At 39.4% G+C, this 18,880-nt stretch overlaps 1 protein-coding gene across 1 annotated transcript in view; it reads right to left on the bottom strand.

Moving 5' to 3' along the window:
• NIBAN1 (niban apoptosis regulator 1) overlaps positions 1 to 18,880 on the bottom strand; it is a 146,814-nt gene that overhangs the window by 71,564 nt on the left and 56,370 nt on the right. The window contains exons 2-5 of the mRNA XM_063105976.1: positions 17,754 to 17,884; positions 14,726 to 14,857; positions 10,990 to 11,104; positions 8,369 to 8,536 (exon numbers count right to left, since the gene is read on the bottom strand). Of these exons, the coding sequence (XP_062962046.1) occupies positions 8,369 to 8,536; positions 10,990 to 11,104; positions 14,726 to 14,857; positions 17,754 to 17,884 (546 nt within the window). The remainder of the gene's footprint in view (positions 1 to 8,368; positions 8,537 to 10,989; positions 11,105 to 14,725; positions 14,858 to 17,753; positions 17,885 to 18,880) is intronic.

The raw sequence follows: 18,880 nt of genomic DNA on the forward strand, positions 1-18,880 counted from the left end.
GGGTGGTCTGGCCTGGGGTCTCTCATGAGGTTGCAGTCACATGTTGGCCAAAGCTGCACTCATCTGAAGACTTGACAGAAGTGTCACTTCCAAGGTCATTTACTCATGTGGTTGGTAAGTTGGTGCCAGCTGTTGGCAGGAGGATTCAGTTCCTCTCCACATGCGCCTCTCCAAAGGGCTACTTGTGTGTTCTTACAAGATGTTGGCTAGGTTCTCCCAAATAAGTGATCAGAGAGAAAGAAAGGCAGAAGCTATTCTTTTTGTGTTCTATTCTTGGAAGTCATATAGATCTCTCTGCTACATTCTGTTCATAAGAAGTAAGTCACTACGTCTGGCCCACATTCAAAAGGAGGAATATTAGCCTCCATTTTTTGAAGGAAAGAGTGTTAAAGAATGTGCAAGCATTTTAAAATAATCACCATGAGCAAAGCATTTACCTGAAAAGGTGAGAAAACAAACCTAGCAAAATAAATCCCAAGGAGGTAGAAGAAAGGCAATGAAAAAGATAGCATCAGAAGGTAACATAATATAAAACGAAAACGCAATAATCTGCAAAATTCAAATCTGGTTTTTTGCAAAGTTGCTAAAATTGACAAGTTTCTAGTAAGACTGAGCAAGAAAAAAGAGAGGAGGCACAACTGAACACTATTAGAAGTAAAGAGGGAATAATTACAGATGCTACACAGGATAAATGGCATCATAAATGTATCCTTAAAAAAAGAAGAGGATATTACATCACTAAATTTTAAAACATAAACCAAATGGACAAATTTCTAGAAAATTGTTGCCTGTTAAAACTGACTTAAGAAATAGAAAAACTGAATAGTCTTATAACAGTTTAAAAATGTAAGCCAGTAGTTTAAAATCTTCCCTCAAAAAGAAAAAGAAACTAAGATGGTTTTACAGGCAAACTCTACCAAATATTAGAAATGCAGGGGTCTCAGCCCCACTCCTGGGGGGGCGGGGCGAGGGTCCTGAGAGACAGGGAAAGTGAGCCTCAGCCCTGCCCACACCGCCACACAACCAGGCCAGTAGCAATGGAGCTGCCTGAAGTCCGGGAGTCCTGAGAGATGGAGGCCATGGGCCTTAGACCCGCGCCCCCTGCCCACCCCCCTACACATCCAGGTCAGCACAAGAACCAGCACCAGCCGACACTCAAGATACTGAGACGGGGCTGGGCCAACCCGCTCCCACCCACAACCAGATCCTAGAATGCATCTATTAACCATGTGTGTTTCTTTGGGGTGTGTGATTTATCTGCTCATGTCCTTCACCAAATTTCTGCTTAGATTTTTCTAATTTATTTTTAAGAGTTCTTTTTGCCACAAGGATGTTAATCTTTGTGTGTTTAAAAAATTTTAAAAAAAAGTAGAGATGTTATAATTGTTACCAGAGGCTGGGAGCGGTGGGTGTCAGTGGGAAGATTAGGGGTCAACTAATGGGGACAAAGTTATGCTAACTACCCTAAGTGAATCATTGTGCAGGATATGCATGTATTAAAACATCACACTGCACCCCACAAAAATTAATAGAAATAAAATAGAAAAAAAAAATGCAAATAATTCTAGTCTTATACAAACTATTCCAGATTATGAAATGGAGAAAAAGAGGAGGGGCAAGGAACACTCTCTAACTCATTTTATGAAGCAAGCATAACTTTGAGAGTAAAATCTGAAAATGCCACTGAAAACAGGAAAATTACATGGCAAGCACACTCATTAACACAGATGGGAACATTCCTTAAGGTATTAGCAAACCAAATAAAAATCAAATTCCTATAAACCAGCAACAGACAGAAAGTGTTCATAGTGGCACTGTTAATAAATAATGGAAACAACCCAAATGCCTATCAACATTAAAATGGATATTAGAAATTATGATATATTAATATGATGGAATATATTTCACACGGAAAATCAACAAATTACAGCTACAACTAATAACATGGGTGAAACACTGGAATAAAATATTGAAAAAAGAAGTCACGGGGTCTGGCTGGTTAGCTCAGTTGGTTAGAGCACCACCTTGTAACACCAAGGTCAGGGGTTCGGATCCCCACACTGGCCAAAAAAAAAAAAAAAAAATGTCATGGGAGAAGGCATGTAGTAAGATTCCATGTGGATAAAACTTTAAAACATGCAAAATTATTAAGCATATGTGATAAAAGCTATAAAGAAAAGCAAAACAAAATCCAGGGTGAAATTCTCTCGAAGGGAAAAGAAGTTAATAGGATTAGGGAGGGACATATTAGAAATTTCAGAGGTAACAGTAATGTTCTTTTTACCTTCTACATACTTCATAAACATTCTTTCATATCTACTCAGTATTTAACTTAAAACAGTCAGAACTAATAGAATGAGTGACAGCTCCTAGTGTGTTTCTCTTCCATCCATATGCTCTAAGTTTGCTCACAGTGTGGGAAGGAGAGATGTGGTTCACCGTTCCATAACAACAGATGAGAATTTTCTCCAAGCTCTCCTGGATGTGGATTTTTAAATGAAATACAGGGATATGTGCCAAATAGAGTTGTTGCATAATGTTGATTATTTAGCCACATATTAAAACAGCCACTGTATATTAAAACAGTCATTTACAAGTATGTTTCAATCTTAACATATCTCATCCCAAAGTGAAAAAAACCTGAAAGCTATTCAAGCTTTGCCACAGTCAATCATAACATCAAAAACTGTCCAGTGATTTTGGAATCTACCCAATCTAAATAGCACAGACAAAAAAAAATTTGCCTGAATTAACTTCAAATCTCTGCTTGCTTAATCTTTTTTATTATCATTCCAACTCGTCACCCTTAACTACCATAATCACACAATTTTAGACACTTATGCAAAAATAACTATTTGGTTCATTGGAAGTGGGGAAGCGGGTGGGTAACAGTGGTTTCACTGAAACCAGGAGTTCCATGGCAACGTAGCTTTAGGCAACAAAGCATCTAAGACCATATATGTACTGGCAGTGGGTGATAAACGCTGAATGGCTGAAAGAAAGCAGTTCTATTTATTCTAGTCCCTGATGGAGACCCGTTCTTCCAGTTTGGACTCTTAGATAGCTTTGAGCTTCAAGTAATTTAAGTATATCTGTAAGTATAAATAATATAAAAGCATGTTTTAGATACATTATTTTTAAAGTAGTCCAACCCATGTGCTCACAAGAAGTGTAATTTTTCTTTACAGAATAGTTTTTATTTAAATTGTATAAAATCATACATGGTTTTTATTTTAGACTACACAAAATTTAACCAGTAAACAAGCTATACCATCAAATATTTTATCTTCAGAGCATATTTAAACTAAAAGATATAGTCATGTTTAGCCAGTGCACAAAATACCAAGTTAAACTCAGATAGTACTACTTATCAAGAAACCAGCCATCTCCCAGGTCACAGATGACCTTAAGTGAATAGCTCTAGATTTGCTTCATTGTGGATTATGCAAACATATCACAAGAGTAAGTTTGATTAATAGCAGCATGTTGAAAACACTCAAGAGATGAGTCTTTTGTAAAGTAATGCTGAGAAGACAATGTGCTATGTATAACTGAAACAGATGTCAAGGACCAGGTGTCAGGACAACTGGTTCTCTGCCACTAGCTAGCTGTGACCTATTTGAGCCTTATTATAGATAAACTCGGAGGGGTTAGAATAGGTGACCATGAAGGTGCCTTTCAAATTTAGAGTTTTATGCATTATCAGCAAGGGCCAGAAAGGGGGAAGTGATAACTTCTTAAGAAAAAAAACCACATACTCAAAAAGGGACAGAGAGAAATATTTATAATCATAGAATATTAACTATGCAAGAAAAAGAGCACAGGCTAAACTCCAAAAGAGGATGTAGTCCAAGTAGAGAGAATCCTTTCAAAGAATTTTGTTTGGGATAGTCCTACAAAAACTGGAAATTGATATCTAGTTATTAATTAGACAATAATTAGCAAGCACTTTGTTTGCAGTTTATAGAGGTTTTTATGCAATGAAACAAAAGTATGCCATAGAGTTTTTATAAGTAAAGCATTCAGAGATGTTTACAAAAATTGTATTTTATGTATCTATCTCCAAATATTATTCATTTGTAGTAAAATGTCCAAAAGAGCCTAAGCATGTTAGAATTTTCCAACCCATATATATGTGTGTGCCCATAAACATAAGCATGTACCACAAAATTCAAAAGCATGTCTTCGTATATTACAAAATAAAATCCATTGTATGTTGTCAGTTAGAATTGATTGATGACCACACTTAGTCCCTCAAGAAACAAACTTGTTATACAGGTGATAGTGGGCTCTGAGTAGAAATTAAGTTGATGAAAACAGATCTGAGATCTGCTGCTGAGTGTTGGAGGGCATAAAACACCATGTTCAAATAAACACACCAAAAAGGATTTGTTCTATCTAATTTGAATTATAAAGTCGTTCTCTGTTCTAAAATTCAATTTAATTCAGCAACATTTATTGAACACCTAAAATGTGCAAGTGTCAAAATCAAATCTAACAAAAGCGTTTGATTTGATACAAGATTTCTGGGATAAGAGCTCAAGGCACACAACGCTGACAAAGTAACCAGTTCCAAAACATAATCACTGTCAAATAGCTCCACATTCAGCCTGACTCACTCCATCACAAACACCCTTGGATGTGATCATTTTTCATAGGTGATCAAACTTGAAGCCAACTTGAACTGGGTCCATCTTGAAGCAGAGATTTGCAGAGTGTCTTTATATCATTGTGGTCTTCTTGTCAAAATCCTCTGGACTCTTCCTTTACACTATTTTTTCATCCTATGTGCCCTCGTGCTTCTACTGTCTTCTCTTCCTTAGTGTGCAAGATGATGTGAACATTGGCATTTGTTTAGTGGCAGTCCTGGCTGTCCTTCAAGCTAGCACAGAACTGTTGAACAGAACTTTGCCATTATTCTACCTCCTTTCCAGAATCACCAGTGATAACTGCCCTGTAACATCCAACTCTCTGTTCCCCAAATCTTTAGGCTGGGCACAATGGCTTTATATTGACAAATTCCTTCACGCACTCCTGCACCCCTCTCTGGTGCAGGCTACCACCATCTGCTGCTTGCCAGAGCTTCCTGTGTGGCCTCCTGCATCCTAGCACGCTACCCTCCCCTCCACTGCCCACACTGCAGCCACTGTGACCTTTCTAAAGTGAATACCTAATCAGGTCACTTATCTACCTAAAACCCCTTCACGGTTTCCCCTTGCTGTAAGAATAAAATCCATATTCTTAATATGCATCACAAAGCCCCTTATAGCCTGGATCCTGCCCAACTCCTCATTCTCACTTGGCTCCTTTCTCCTCTCGAAGCACCAGTCACACAAAATTCTTTCAGTTCCTTTAATGATCCATGCTCTCTCACTTCCTGGGCCTCATACAGCCTATTCCTCCTGCCAGGGATACTTTTTCCCCTTCCTTCAAATTCACATGCCGAGGAATGATTATCCTGAGCTGGAACAACAGACTGTCATTGATAATGAGCATTATTCCATATTGCATGTGTTGAGCCCCGTAATATTTGTCAGGAGTTTTAACTATATCCCTATAACTACGATGACCATATTGTACAAACTAAAATTCTGAAGACTTGGACTTGAATTTTAGACAAGAGGACTGTCTCAGAACATCTTGGTTTTATGTAAGTCTCATTTTGTGTCAGCACAACCCTGGCCTTTGCTGATCAGGGACAAGGGGTTTCAGGATGATTCCAAAAGGGACAGAGGACAGCAGCTGCTTGAGGCACGTGTCATACAATGGGCTTGATATATATATATACATCTGCTCAATGAAGAGGTGACAAAACTAAGCCAAACCAAAACACACACGCACACACACATGCCCCTTTATGCTCCTTAGGTGTGTAAGTATTATTTGAGGCACCTGAAGGCCGCTCCTTTCCTTGAAGGAGGGAGAAGCATAGTGCTCTCTACTTGCCCCTGCCTACCTCAGGAGGTAGCCTTATCGTCCAAGAACAGGGTATAATCAGCCCTTTGTCAGGATTAAATAGAAGACACACCCAACCCATAATGTCGAGCAGGAGAAGTGGCTCCTGATTCAGAAAGAACGGACACGGATAAAAATAAAAAATTTTTTAAAAAAAATTTAAAAAAAAAAAGAAAGAATGGACACGGACGCCTAGACAATTCCGACCCAACACTCCTGGGCAAGTGGGGTGGGTTGTAGCAGCATTTGACCACCAGGGGATGTATCCGGGAACCTCAAGTGGGATCAACAGTGGCCCCACATCAGCAGCTAGAATGTCTGGGACACAGTTCTCAACAGAGATGCCTGGCGGTCTGAGAGCCAGTGAAGCCAGGGCCACAGCAGACTGACAGCCCTCCCTCTGCTGATGGGTGGGTGCGAGGGGAGACAGCAGGCCCCAGCAGCCCCTCAGGGGTCTGGCCCTTATCACTACCCTAACTTGACAACTATTTCTAAACTCTTCTGGTAAGTATGGGGGGGAAATGGTTAACTGGCAGCTTGTGAAAACCTCTTAGTGGCTTATTCAAGATCATACAACGAATGACAGGGAAAGACTGGGAGAGTAAAAGTGATACAGTAAAGAGAGGTGGTGCACTGTGCTGCAAAAAAAAAAAAACAGAAAAAGAGGCAAGAAGGGAAAGACCCATGAGAGTCTGTTCCCTACAATGTTATGACAGCCTCTGGCTCTGACTAGAGCTACTGGAAGTTGTGTCAAATGAAGTCTGCATAAAGCCTTGGTGAGGGAAAAACAGTTTCTGGACAGAGGACTGTGACACAGAACCAGGGTAATATATTTGACCTCATTATCTCAGTGACTGACTTTGATAACATACTTGGGAGCAGAGCTGGATTTTGAATCAACTGAAATCTTCCATAAATGGAGTCTAAATGCAGTCTACACAACATCCAAAGACTCCGCAGAGAAATTCCTATTATGTACATGGAAGAGGGAACCCAGCAACTCCCACTTGGCTGGGCAGACAGCATTCTCTGCTCAGGGAAACTTCATAGTTCTCATGTTTGGTGCCAACTACGTGTTCATACTAGACCAAGACAGAGGTATAAATGTATTTAAAATGAGCTAGATGGAGCAGACATCAAAACCACAAGGCAAGATATTAATAAGGGTATCACTTTTATAAAGTCCCTAACTAGTTATGAGACAATATTATGATGAACGTTACTCAGAGTTGCTATAGCAAAACAGTGCATCATTTTTTTCCATTAGCCTCCAATTGACACATGAGCTAAAACCAAGACCTGGCTGAGGTGCATCCCTAGTGACTCACTGTACGGAACTGACATTTTCAAGGAAACCTCCAAACTTTAAAGTCAGTGTACAGTAAAAATAGCCACATTAGGAAATAAAGGCACATGGATGAGAAGTCTTAACTCAAATGTCACCTGTTCAAAGAGGCCACTCCTCACAGGCTTAAAGTACTGTACTCCCTTCTTCACTAGGCAGTAGCCTCTAGTTACTCTTCAACACATCAGTTTGATAACTATGAAATTAGAATCTGTGGGTGTGTTTGTCCCTCCTCCCTGTTTGAACTTAGACCCCTAGAGAGAGGATTGGCATGCTTCATTACTCTGTTGCTAACACCTATACAGAGGTGGGCACAGAGTAAGCCCTCAGTAATATTTGACTGGCTGCCTTTCCAACTCCCAAAGAACAAAGAGTTCAGTTATCTATAACTGAAGGCCTTGTGGAGTTCAGAAAAACTAGCATTCCCATCAATATATCAAAAACATCACATCGGAATGAAGAGTCTCTGTTATTATAGATGTAATATTGATTAAACCCATACCTAGAGGCAGAGTAGTCTGGAGCAACGCCACTCCAAGTGTGGACCGTGGACCAGATCAGTAGTATCACTTGGTGGTTTGTTAGAAAAACAAAATCCCCACCGTACACCCAGTGAATCAGAACAGCTGAGGGCACGGCCCAAGCATTTGTGTTTTAATTAAGTTCTCCTGGAAATTCTTATGGACCCTAAAGTTTTGAGAACGACTGATTAGGAAACAAATATTAGATTACAAATGAACTGTACCACTGATCTTAAGTGAGCAACTCATACTCACAAATTAAAGTGGAAATACACCAGAAATGTCATAAAGACTAGGATTTTACTGGGGACAATTGGCACCTCCTTGTTAGCATTTGGATAAAAATCATCAGGAAAAAGGAGGATGAGTTATATGCAAAATAGTATGCATGAATAAACACAGAGCGGCCCAACACATGCCTACACTTGCCATCAGATAACAGCTCCACACATGCGGCTCTTTCTAAGAATCATTCAGACAGAAGACTGACCAGGACAGCTCAGAGAAAGCGGCCCAGCTGGGGGACGAGAGGGAAGCCGTGTCATACCATGATTTAGATGTCTGATGCAGTCACTCAGGACGGCGCTGAACTTCTTCTGGTCAGCAGCCTCGTGGAAGCAGAAGTAGCCGTGCCTGAGAAACGGCTGCCACAGGTACACAGGGAACTCCTTTGGCAGGACCACAAAGGGCTGAGCATTCTCCTTCTCGCTGGAGGCTAAAGAAATGTTGAAAACGCAGATACATTTTAAAACATATATCTTTTACTTCAAATAGTTATTTCAGGCCACGGAGGTAACTCTCTGGGGCAGGCCCAGGCATGGAAAGTGCTGTGAGATGTTTTCACTGGGTGGGGAAAATGGGAGCTCAGGCTCCTCCTGCAGACCTCAGCCAGATCCCCCGTCTCACTGCAGCAGGCAGCTGGGCCTCCTGCTCCGCAGGGACCTTCCTGCTGTCTAGAATGAGAAACCCAGGGCTTGAGCTGCCGCAGCCATCCCGAACTCCACAAATAAGGCACCACAACCCACCAATAAAGGGGGAGAAAGCTAGAAAGAGCCTGCATCCCTGAGAAATTTATGAACCTACCACACCAACCCTGGACTAATATCCAAATATTTTTAGCGAGATAACAAAACCTTATGTACTTAATTTGAGTTTTTTTGTTGTGGGCAGCAAACCAGATTCTAACTAATAAAATGCCAAATGAGTGAATCACTTTAGCAAAACAGGGGAGCATTTTTCATATATCATCTTAGCAGAACATTCTGTAAAAAATGTTCTGAAGAAAAAAACATTTATTCATAAGCCTCTACTGCTTTTTCTCAAGCAAGGTTAATCCCTCTCGTCTTTATTGTGCCTTTATTCTTTCCATTAGAAATAGCATCATAGTGCATCTTCCTGATGAATGTGGTTTTGTAAAACAATTCTTCCTGCCTTTTCCAAGAACATCACAATTTTGTACAAATGAAAGCAATATTTACCCTTTGCATTTAAAAGCTTCAGAAAGCCCCACAAGATTCACTCCTATTAGCCTCTAGTTATCTGTCACTTAACCTTTTACAATTTTCTAGATGCCATCACTCTGCATTTTTTCTGAGCTGAGTTACAAGGATATCACAAACGATCTACTATAGAATATTCTACTTTTATAACTCAGAAGGCCACACCATACAATAAAAAAAAATCATTGAAATGCCCCAATGTGAAGCCCTGGGCCAACTGGATTAGTCACACAGGCCTTGTTTTTATTCCTTCTCATTCCTTCCAATATGATTTCATCAATAAGTTAATAAATATATTGTCTGTTCCGACTGATTTCAGTGGAAAGTTCTAGCAAGAATCTGAGGAATCAGCAAGTTGGTATTCCCATTTCTAGCTACAGCTCCACAGCCAAGCTGGCATATAAGATGTTGAAAGAAAAATATAATAATATGTATAGTGTGCATAAAGTGCTGTTTTAGCCTGAATTACTCAGTAATAATTTGTTAATCTAGATTTATGGTCCATGTACTAATCCTATAATCATGCTGTTAAAAACACTATGCTAAGCGTTCTTCACCAAAATAACAATTGATAAAAGGATTATATTTTATCCATAAATTTTAATGAAATGGTTAGGTCTGTTAATAAAAACCAGGGTTCTCTTCAAGAAACTAAGTAATTACTGTGCAGGGTGATTTACACAAAGCCAGATGGAAATATTACATTATCCACAGTTCATGAATCTTTACGAATTGCCCTATTGGGTCTACATATTATCCATCACTTTCTCTATATGAAAAAAGTGGAATGAATGAAAATCAAAGAATGTCAGAGCTGGAAAGATCCTTCTAGATTTTCAAGTTCAAAGCCCTGTTTTAAAGTTGAAGAAACAGAAACCAGAGAGGTTCAGCAGCCTGCTAAGGTAAAACATTTGACAAAACATTCGATAAGATAAAAATCCAGTCTCTCAATTCTTAGTTCAATGTTCGTTCCATGGCAACATTCAGCTTTATTTATAGATAGGTGAATTAATGCAATCATTTTAAAAACTGGAGCTATAAGTCACTGTAATGCTTATTAAAAGGTTTTCTTTAATTTAGAATATTATACTTAAAATTAAAATAATAATATTCCCTGACAGGTCCAGGCTTGCTTACTGAAAGATGGTACTGTACATTTCACGAGCTGGGCCCTACCTGTTTATTTCTGCTGCTTTATGTGGTACTGTCAAAGCCTGCCCCTTATTCCAAAAGCTTCAAGATTCCTGATCAACAGCACATTTTCCATGTGCTAGAAACACAGTAACTGACTTATATATTATTAAATAGAATTTGAAATAATAGAAGTGGTACAATGTTTACCTAAATTGGAGAAATTACATCTTCCATTTGGAGAATGGTATCTGACCTAGGGTTTGTCATCCTTGGCACTACTGATATTTTATGCCAGATAATTCTTCACTGTCAGGGGTTGTCCTGTGCGTTGTAGAAAGTCTAGCAGCATCCCTAGTCTCTACTCACTAAGTGTCTGTAGCACCCCACTTCCAATTTTAACAACCAGAAATGTCTCCAGACACTGCCAAAATGTCCCTGAAAGGTGAAATCCCTCTCCCCCATTGAGAACCACTTGTCTAGCTAAACGAAGCAAGTTTAAGAATTTTGCCCTGAAAAAGAATGCTCAGCTACTCACCAACAGGGTCTGGGAAATGCCTGTCAGATATCACATTATATTCATCTTCTGAGGTTAATACTTTGCCACCAGCTGGAAGAATTCGACTTTTAGGAGCAGCTCCTCTCTGATAGGCCTGGGGAAGGAAAGGCATAAATAAATGATGTTTTCCCCCTTTTGGATATTTGGAAAATATCAGAAATATTAAAAATAGGTAGACCCGGACACATACATCCAGAGATAGCAATCCCCATACTAGGTCATTGAGTTAGAGTCATTTATTAAAAAAATGTTTTGCATATCTTCTAATTGCAAGGAAGTACTTTAATACTTTTGTGTGATCGTCACAACATGATAAATCAGAGTCCTTAATGTCAGGGAGATTCACTGCGGGTATGTTCTCAAATAAAGAAAACACAGCCTCAGTAACTTCTAAATACTCTGCACCATATTTACCATTATAGATGTTAATGCCTGAATCATTCTGATAATAACCACAAGGGTGACAATCACACAAACACTACACGAAATGCTTGGTGACTGATGTGGGCAATGTATGATGACTAATGAGACTGTGGAACATGTCACTGCAGTGATGGTTGCCATGGATTTTCATCAAAAACATTAAAATATTGCCATGATAAAATACGTCACCGCTTTGCCCTCAGATGTGAGGCTGTCTTGCAGTAAAATGATTAGGATGAAAATGTAGAATCATAACATCAGAACAATTTCTGGCTGGCAGACAAGAAGCTCTGCTGTTTAAGCAACATAAAAGAGGCACACAGCATTGCCAAAAAAGTTTGTTAAGCAAATATACCCGCAAGGACACACAGATAAGACAAAATTTAAGTATGTGTGTCTGATGGGAAGACTTAAGTCAAGGCAAAATTTTGAAAAAAGCAACCTAAAGGCAAGATGAGAACTGAAACCAAGAGACTGTGAGACCCAAAATGTAGAATGAACTCTTGGGAATAACTAAAATAATACTGATCTGGGCAACAAAATCAGAACAACAATAGCACATTCTACATCATGAAGAGACCTAAACAAAGCAAACTCTCAGATATCTAAGAAGCTTTTTTTCATATTTATTAGAACTATTAATGGATTGTTTAAGCATATCGGGAATCCAGAACACAACAGAGAAGAATCTAAACTTGTATAATTTTGAGAAAGTTTAGAAGCAATTTGATTCAGACTGGACTCAAATTTGAATTATGTTATTAGTTATAAAAGGCCCCAATATTGGCTTTTATAAACATTACGTCATTTAATCTTCAAAACAGCACTATGAATTACATACTATCTCCATTTCACAAATGAGAAAAATAAAGCTCAAAGAGGTTAATAAGCTTGCCAATGGCCCAGGGATGAGTAGGTGACAAACCCATGATTTATACCCAGGTCTGTCCAGCCCAAGTGCAAGTATACAGGAAGCAAGAACTGATTATAAATAAGAATGCTTCATTTTTCCTGCTTAATTACCAGCCAAGGTTGCACTCTCAATAAAATAACAGGCAATGTATAGGTACATAATGTGTAACTCTTAGCTAACATTTAAAAAAAACACTTGTATAAGTTTTTTTAAAAAAAGGATATTATTGAGGAATTATGGTAAATTGCATGGACTTTTAAAAAATATCCAAGTGTTTTATGTGTCCTTTAATACTTGGTTATTACCAAATTAAATCACCATGTCTTAACAACCTGAACAGGCTTATCTGAAAATGATGAGTAAAGAGAAGAAAGCAGCATAACGCGTAAGTTCCAAGTTGAGGGAGCAAGCTTAAAAAAGACGAAAGAAGAAAAACACCAAAATTTTATTCAAAATGAGATTTCAGAGAGTGTCAAATGTGGTGAAAGCCTCAATAAATCCAAGAACAAGCTCTACGAGTGTTTCCTCCCAATTAGTAATCACAGCAACAACTGCTCTGTCTTGGGCTCTGCCACAGGCCTAGCCACAGGTTCAGTGCTTCAGTACATTCGTTTCTTCAGTACTCACACCACCACCACACCAAAGAGATCGTGCTCGCCAGTCCACAGATGAGAACACTGAGACTCAAGGAGATTTATATCTTAGGCAAGGACACAAATTAGTAACTGGTAAAGGTGTGATTTAACGCCCATAAGATGTCTTTTATTGAAATGTATTGATTATACATATTTAGGGGGTAGAGAGTTATTTCAACACGTGTATACAATATATGATGATCAAATCAGGGTAATTAGCATATTCATCATTGCAAAACTTAATCATTTCTTTGTGATGTGGACATTTGATCTCTCTTCTAGCCATTTGATAGCATGCAATAAATCCCTGTTAGTTGTAGATGCTTAGCAAAGCCCATAATGATAACCATTATAGACACTATCTCTCTGCAAGCTTCTCTGAAAGGATATTATAAGGGACTATACAAAATATAATGTGATTTGTCATTGTTATCATTATTATTTGTAGGGTATTGATTATTTGCTTCTGAATGCAAATTAAGTGTTGAATGAAAGCTTAATAAAAATAAGCAAAGAAAATATTAGCTTAATAAATGTTAAAAAGAATAAGTTTACCCAAGAGGGCACTTGAGCCTTGCCTACTAGCCTGTGGAATAAGTTTGTACTGTATTTTATTCCTGTTTTCCATCAGAAATGGGAAGGAAACAGACTGGGCTGTCAGCCTGAAGCTAATGGTTTAGCATCAGGGGTATTGCTCACAGTACTCTATGGAGGTTGTCCTGCCTACTCTTGAGCTTGGAGTCAAAACAGCAGAGTTTTGAATCTGTTATTACCTTTATTTACTTATTTATTTATTGCAGCTGGCTGGTACAGTGTTACTACCTTTAACTGATAAATAATAACTGTTCATTTAAAAGAGAGCTTCAGGATAATGTACACAAAAAAATGTGTAGAGTGTGAGATCTAGAAGAAACCACTGGGATCATTTGACCTAACTCTTGTAGTTTAATTGAGGCCCGGAGACAATAAGTCATTTGTCAATGAGTTCACTTCTAGTTAGCGGCACGATTTGACCTAAACTTAAGTTTTCCAAATCCACTGCCCATATTCTTTCCCCTATACCACATCACCTCTATACATGGGGAAAGAAATGGGAATCAATGGAAACTGAAGTCTTCACAGGTGCTAAGTACTTTATATGCATTATCTCGTTTTCTCCACATTTCACAGACAAGGAAAACAATGATAACCAGAAAAAAAGTTAAAAACAAAAACAAAAACAAAAAAACCTTTATAGGTGTAAGTAGAATAAAATATGCGAAGTGTTCTGAATTTCTAGGAACCCAGGAAAATTCAATGACAACCTTATTAAATAACTCCTCAGCCACCTGTCATCCATGAGGCTTAAGCATGGGAAGACGTGGAGACAGAGCAGAGAGCTCCCTCATCAGGGTAGTGACTGAGAAGGAACTTGAGGTTGAATGATCATAGGAAAGTCTCCTATCCCAAACACTGTTCACTCAGCACAACCTTCTGTTTTCACAGTCGCTTGCAATCACTTGTTCTAAGTCTATCTCGCACACTAGACTGCAAGCATCTGTCTGATCGACTGCTATATACCCAGAACTTTGTATAACACTTGGCATACAGTAGGCATCCAATAAATATCTATTAACTGAAATAAGTACCTGCATGAGTGAATGCTTAGTGAATGAATCAATCTCGAAGGAGAGGGCACACCAGTCAACCCAGCCAACGTTTTAAGAATATTGCAAGAACCAGTAGTAATGAGGAACTTTCTTACCTCTCTGTTCTCGTAGCTCTCTACAGCAAAATCATTTTTAACCACAATGTATCTGTCCTTCCATTTCTTTATGTCTTCAGCAAACTGTGATAGCTCTGCTTCAAACAAAACAGTTCCAGGCTCCAATGGTGGCTTAAAGAAGATGAATACAATTAATCATCACAACAAAAATAACATACCTTGTTACCACTAAGTCTATCCATGGTATTTTGGGGAATATTTTAGGAAACTATCTTGAGCTGAGATCCTGGGGAAATTCTTGCTTTCTCTTCTCCCTCCTCAATTTCCTTTTCCTACTCCTCCTGACCAAATGCAAATATTTGTCTTCTTGATATATTTATGATTTTCATTTCCTCCATCATGCTATAGGAACAGAAGCACATGGCAGAAGGAATTATAGTAATAAGGTTGTGCCTTGCATACACATGGCACTTAATAAATGCTTGATAAACTCTGTGGGTGAGAGCGAGTGAAGCAGGAAGGTGTGCATTGTGGACATCTACCCCAACACCCCGAACATGCCTCCAGGTTAATTCCTGAAAACCAGGATAGTTAACAGGCTGTTTCCCCTATCTATCACACCTTCAGGTGCACCTCAAAAGCCAGTGCTCAGTGGTTTTCCCAGACCCAGAAACCATGGGGACCCAGGCTATAAACACTTAACCCACCCCTGTGCTCCTCAAGGAGACCATCTTTGCTATTCGGTTAAAAACAAACAGGCATCAAGCCAGCAGACTTTTAGTTCTACTTCTCAAAAGGCTGATGATTTCTCATTAACCTCAGCGGTATATGTGCGGTAGGTGAGTTTCCACTAGATTCCTACTAAGTGTCTGAGGATAATTCCCATTGTGCCTCGTTATGCAATTCTTGTATTATCTCATAGTATAGGAACGGGCCTTTTGTGTTTTACACATCCCTGAATTTACATGTATTTTCTCTTTACTAAAAAAAATCATAGTGCCTTCAGGAACTTGTTCCTCCACTTTCAAGCAAAAATTTACATGAACCATACAGAGAAGACAGAATGCCAATCTTTTTAAAGAATCATCTAAGGGATGAAATAAATTCCCTTCCAAATTCCAGTGCTTAATATTCTGTCCTGACATAATGAGGCAGTCTCTTATCTTGTCTCATTAAAGGTAGGAGAAAAACCTCACTCTTACCTGTAAATTAGGCTGAAACCATAGTGTAAGCTGAACTTTGTAGTTCTCGTGTGCGGCTTTTCTTAAACTTGGGCCACTTAATCAACTGATAAGCTTGTTAAAAGCACAACCTCACCCAAGACTTACTATATCAGAGTTTCTGGGTGTGAGGGCCAGGATTTGAATTTTTAACATGCTCCCTAAATTTTGAGACTCATTGTTCTATGGGGACAACAATCAGGTCTCTCCATGTACCCCTGCTGCTGAATCTAATAGTTAATTTTACCTCTCAACAGTATTTGACCCATTTATCACTCATTCCATCTTGAAAACCCTTCCTTATTTGCCTTCTGGCACATTTCACTTTCCTGATTTTTCTCCTACTCCACAGGCTGTTTCTTCTTAGACCATTTGGCTGCATCCCTCTCTCTTTTCTGATGTCCAAATGTTGGAGGGGCCAGTGCACTGCTTCTTTTCTCTATGTTCTCTCCCCTTGATCATGTCCCGTGGCTTTAATAGCAGTAATAAGCTAATAACTCCCAAATTTCTATTCCCCAGCCTTGATCTCTCCTGAGCTCCAGATCTGAACATCCAACTGCCTATTCAATATTTCCACAAGTGTAAGTCAAAAGGCATCTCGAACTTAAAATGGCCAGAAGTGAACTCCAGATTCTCATTCACCTCTGACTCTTCCTTCTGAGTGAAAGGCAACTCCATCCACTTATTTGTTCAGGTCAAAAACCAAAAGGCCCTTGCTAATTTCTTTCTTCCTCTTTTCTCTCACACCCAGTCCATCAGCAGGTTCTGTCAGCTCTGCCATACACCTCTTCTCACAACCAGCGCCATCCTAGTCCAATCCACCATCACCCTTCTCTAGGACGGCTACAGCGGCCTCCTTGCCCATCTCCAGTTTCCCCTCATGCCCCTCCCTACAGTCTATTCTCTACAGAGAGACCAGAAGGTCACTTAAAATGATGTCACTCTCCAACGACGTCCCATCACAACTTCCCATCACACTTAAAATCAAAACCCTTATGGTGGCCTACAGGTCTACGTGATCTGATCCCTACCTGTCTCTTTGCAGTCATTCCTTGTCCCTTCTCTCTTGCTCACAGTGCTCTCGGCAGAGTGGCCTCCCTGCCGTGCCACAGGGCCTTTGCACTTGCTGTTCCATCTGCCTGGAATACTCTTCCTATGATATTCACAGAGTCTAGTCTCATTTCACTCCAGTTTCTGCTCAAACGTCCTCTCTGTACCGGGCTTCCCTAACTACCTTCTCTAAAATTAGACTCTTGCTTTATTTTTCTTTGTAGCATTTACTGTTACCTGATATCACCTGCTATTCATTTGTATATTGTCTGTCTCCTGCACTTGAATATAAACTCCAGGAAGACAGAGAATTTGTCTTATTCCCCAATTCTTGGAATGCGCCCTGGCACATAGTAGCTGCTAATAAACATTTGTGAAGGTTGTGGTTAACTATTATAATGTAGCAAAGGAGTAAGAATAAATGAGGGAATTTGAAAAGAAAATCATATTTTATCAATGACCAAAATAAAAATGTTCATAATACAAGGCACTGAAATGATGACTTTTTTTAAACTGAACAGCAAGTAAAAAAAAAAAAAAAAAAAAAAAACTCCTGATACCAAAGCATCAATGTGGGAAAATAATAAAACTGGAATCATGCTAGTTTTCTTGGACTACACCATCAAAAAGCAATCAAACATTCTAACTTCCAGGCAAAAGGAATTTTTTGAGCATGCAACGATTTCAGATAAGATTTTTAAAAACTTCAGTTCAAATTACTGTTTATTTCAGAAATAGTATGAACTATAAAGTTTTCTTCAGTGGGAGAACTACGCAAACCAAACGTCCATGGCTACCTTGGTCTTCAAAAGCTGTGATGTTAAATCCCTTTGCTGTTCCACTTCACTGCGTACATGATTGCAGAAAGCCACAGAATACTGGCGACTGTAGTAGGGACTGAAGTTTTTGATAACAGCCTCAGTTTTCCCTGGAACACATGAACATTAGAATTTTTAAATGTAGTATATCTCACAGAATAGGCACTTATCTACATAATGCTGTAAACATCCCTCCAGTCTCCCTGACGCCACCGTTTCTCAGGGACCCGCTACCAGCCTGCATTCCCTGAGAATGTTGATACCTGCTGCACATGTCTTGGTCCCTCCCTGTCCTTCTGGCATCATCTTGAGAGACTTCGGGGACCCTAGAGATCATCCATCCAGTAACCAATAGAGTTCTTCTTCATTTTGCATCAACAACTCATTGCCATGACCATAAACTCAACCATCCTTTAATCCTCCGAAGATGACTACTCTGCCTCACCTCCTTCCACTTGGACTTGCCCTTCATTATCCTCTGTGTCCAGTCATTCAACTCCTCCCACCCAGCAGTGACCCCAAGGTCCACCCTTTCAACACTGCATACACATCACTACGTTCTCCTTCAGATCCCTGAGGCTCCACTGTCCTGGATAAAGTCAACAAACTGTTTCATCTAGTTCTCTTCCTGTGTTTTTGGTTTAACACTTTTTTTTTTTTTAAATTCAAAGCATTATATAATTACCATGAGGTAGAGGGAAACTTAGATTTAAGAGTCTAGAGACCTGGGTTCTGGTCTCAATTCTCGTTGTGAGACAGAAACCAACTGCACCACCTCAGTGAATAACTCAACTCTCCAGGCTCCGGTGTCCCTACTGTAAAGGAAGCTGCTCACTAGTCCACAGTTTTCTTTGAATCTGCATGACACTGAGTATCATGATGAAAGCACAGCTGCCTCCCAGTAGTGACCGGCAACTGCAATATGGTCTGACAGCACAAAAGCAAATAAAGCTGAGCATCAACCTTGTGGGGGGAGCTTGAGGATTTGAGATGGAGGGACAGGGAGGCAGCAGGTGTATTATTGTGCTTTTCCAACCTGTGCTTAGCTTTGGAGAGTATGGGAGCTGCAAAGGAGGGAAGGGACAGGCGAAAAAGAAGAGAAAGGG

The sequence above is a fragment of the Cynocephalus volans genome, chromosome 8 (assembly GCF_027409185.1).
Source record: "Cynocephalus volans isolate mCynVol1 chromosome 8, mCynVol1.pri, whole genome shotgun sequence".
NCBI lineage: Eukaryota > Metazoa > Chordata > Mammalia > Dermoptera > Cynocephalidae > Cynocephalus > Cynocephalus volans.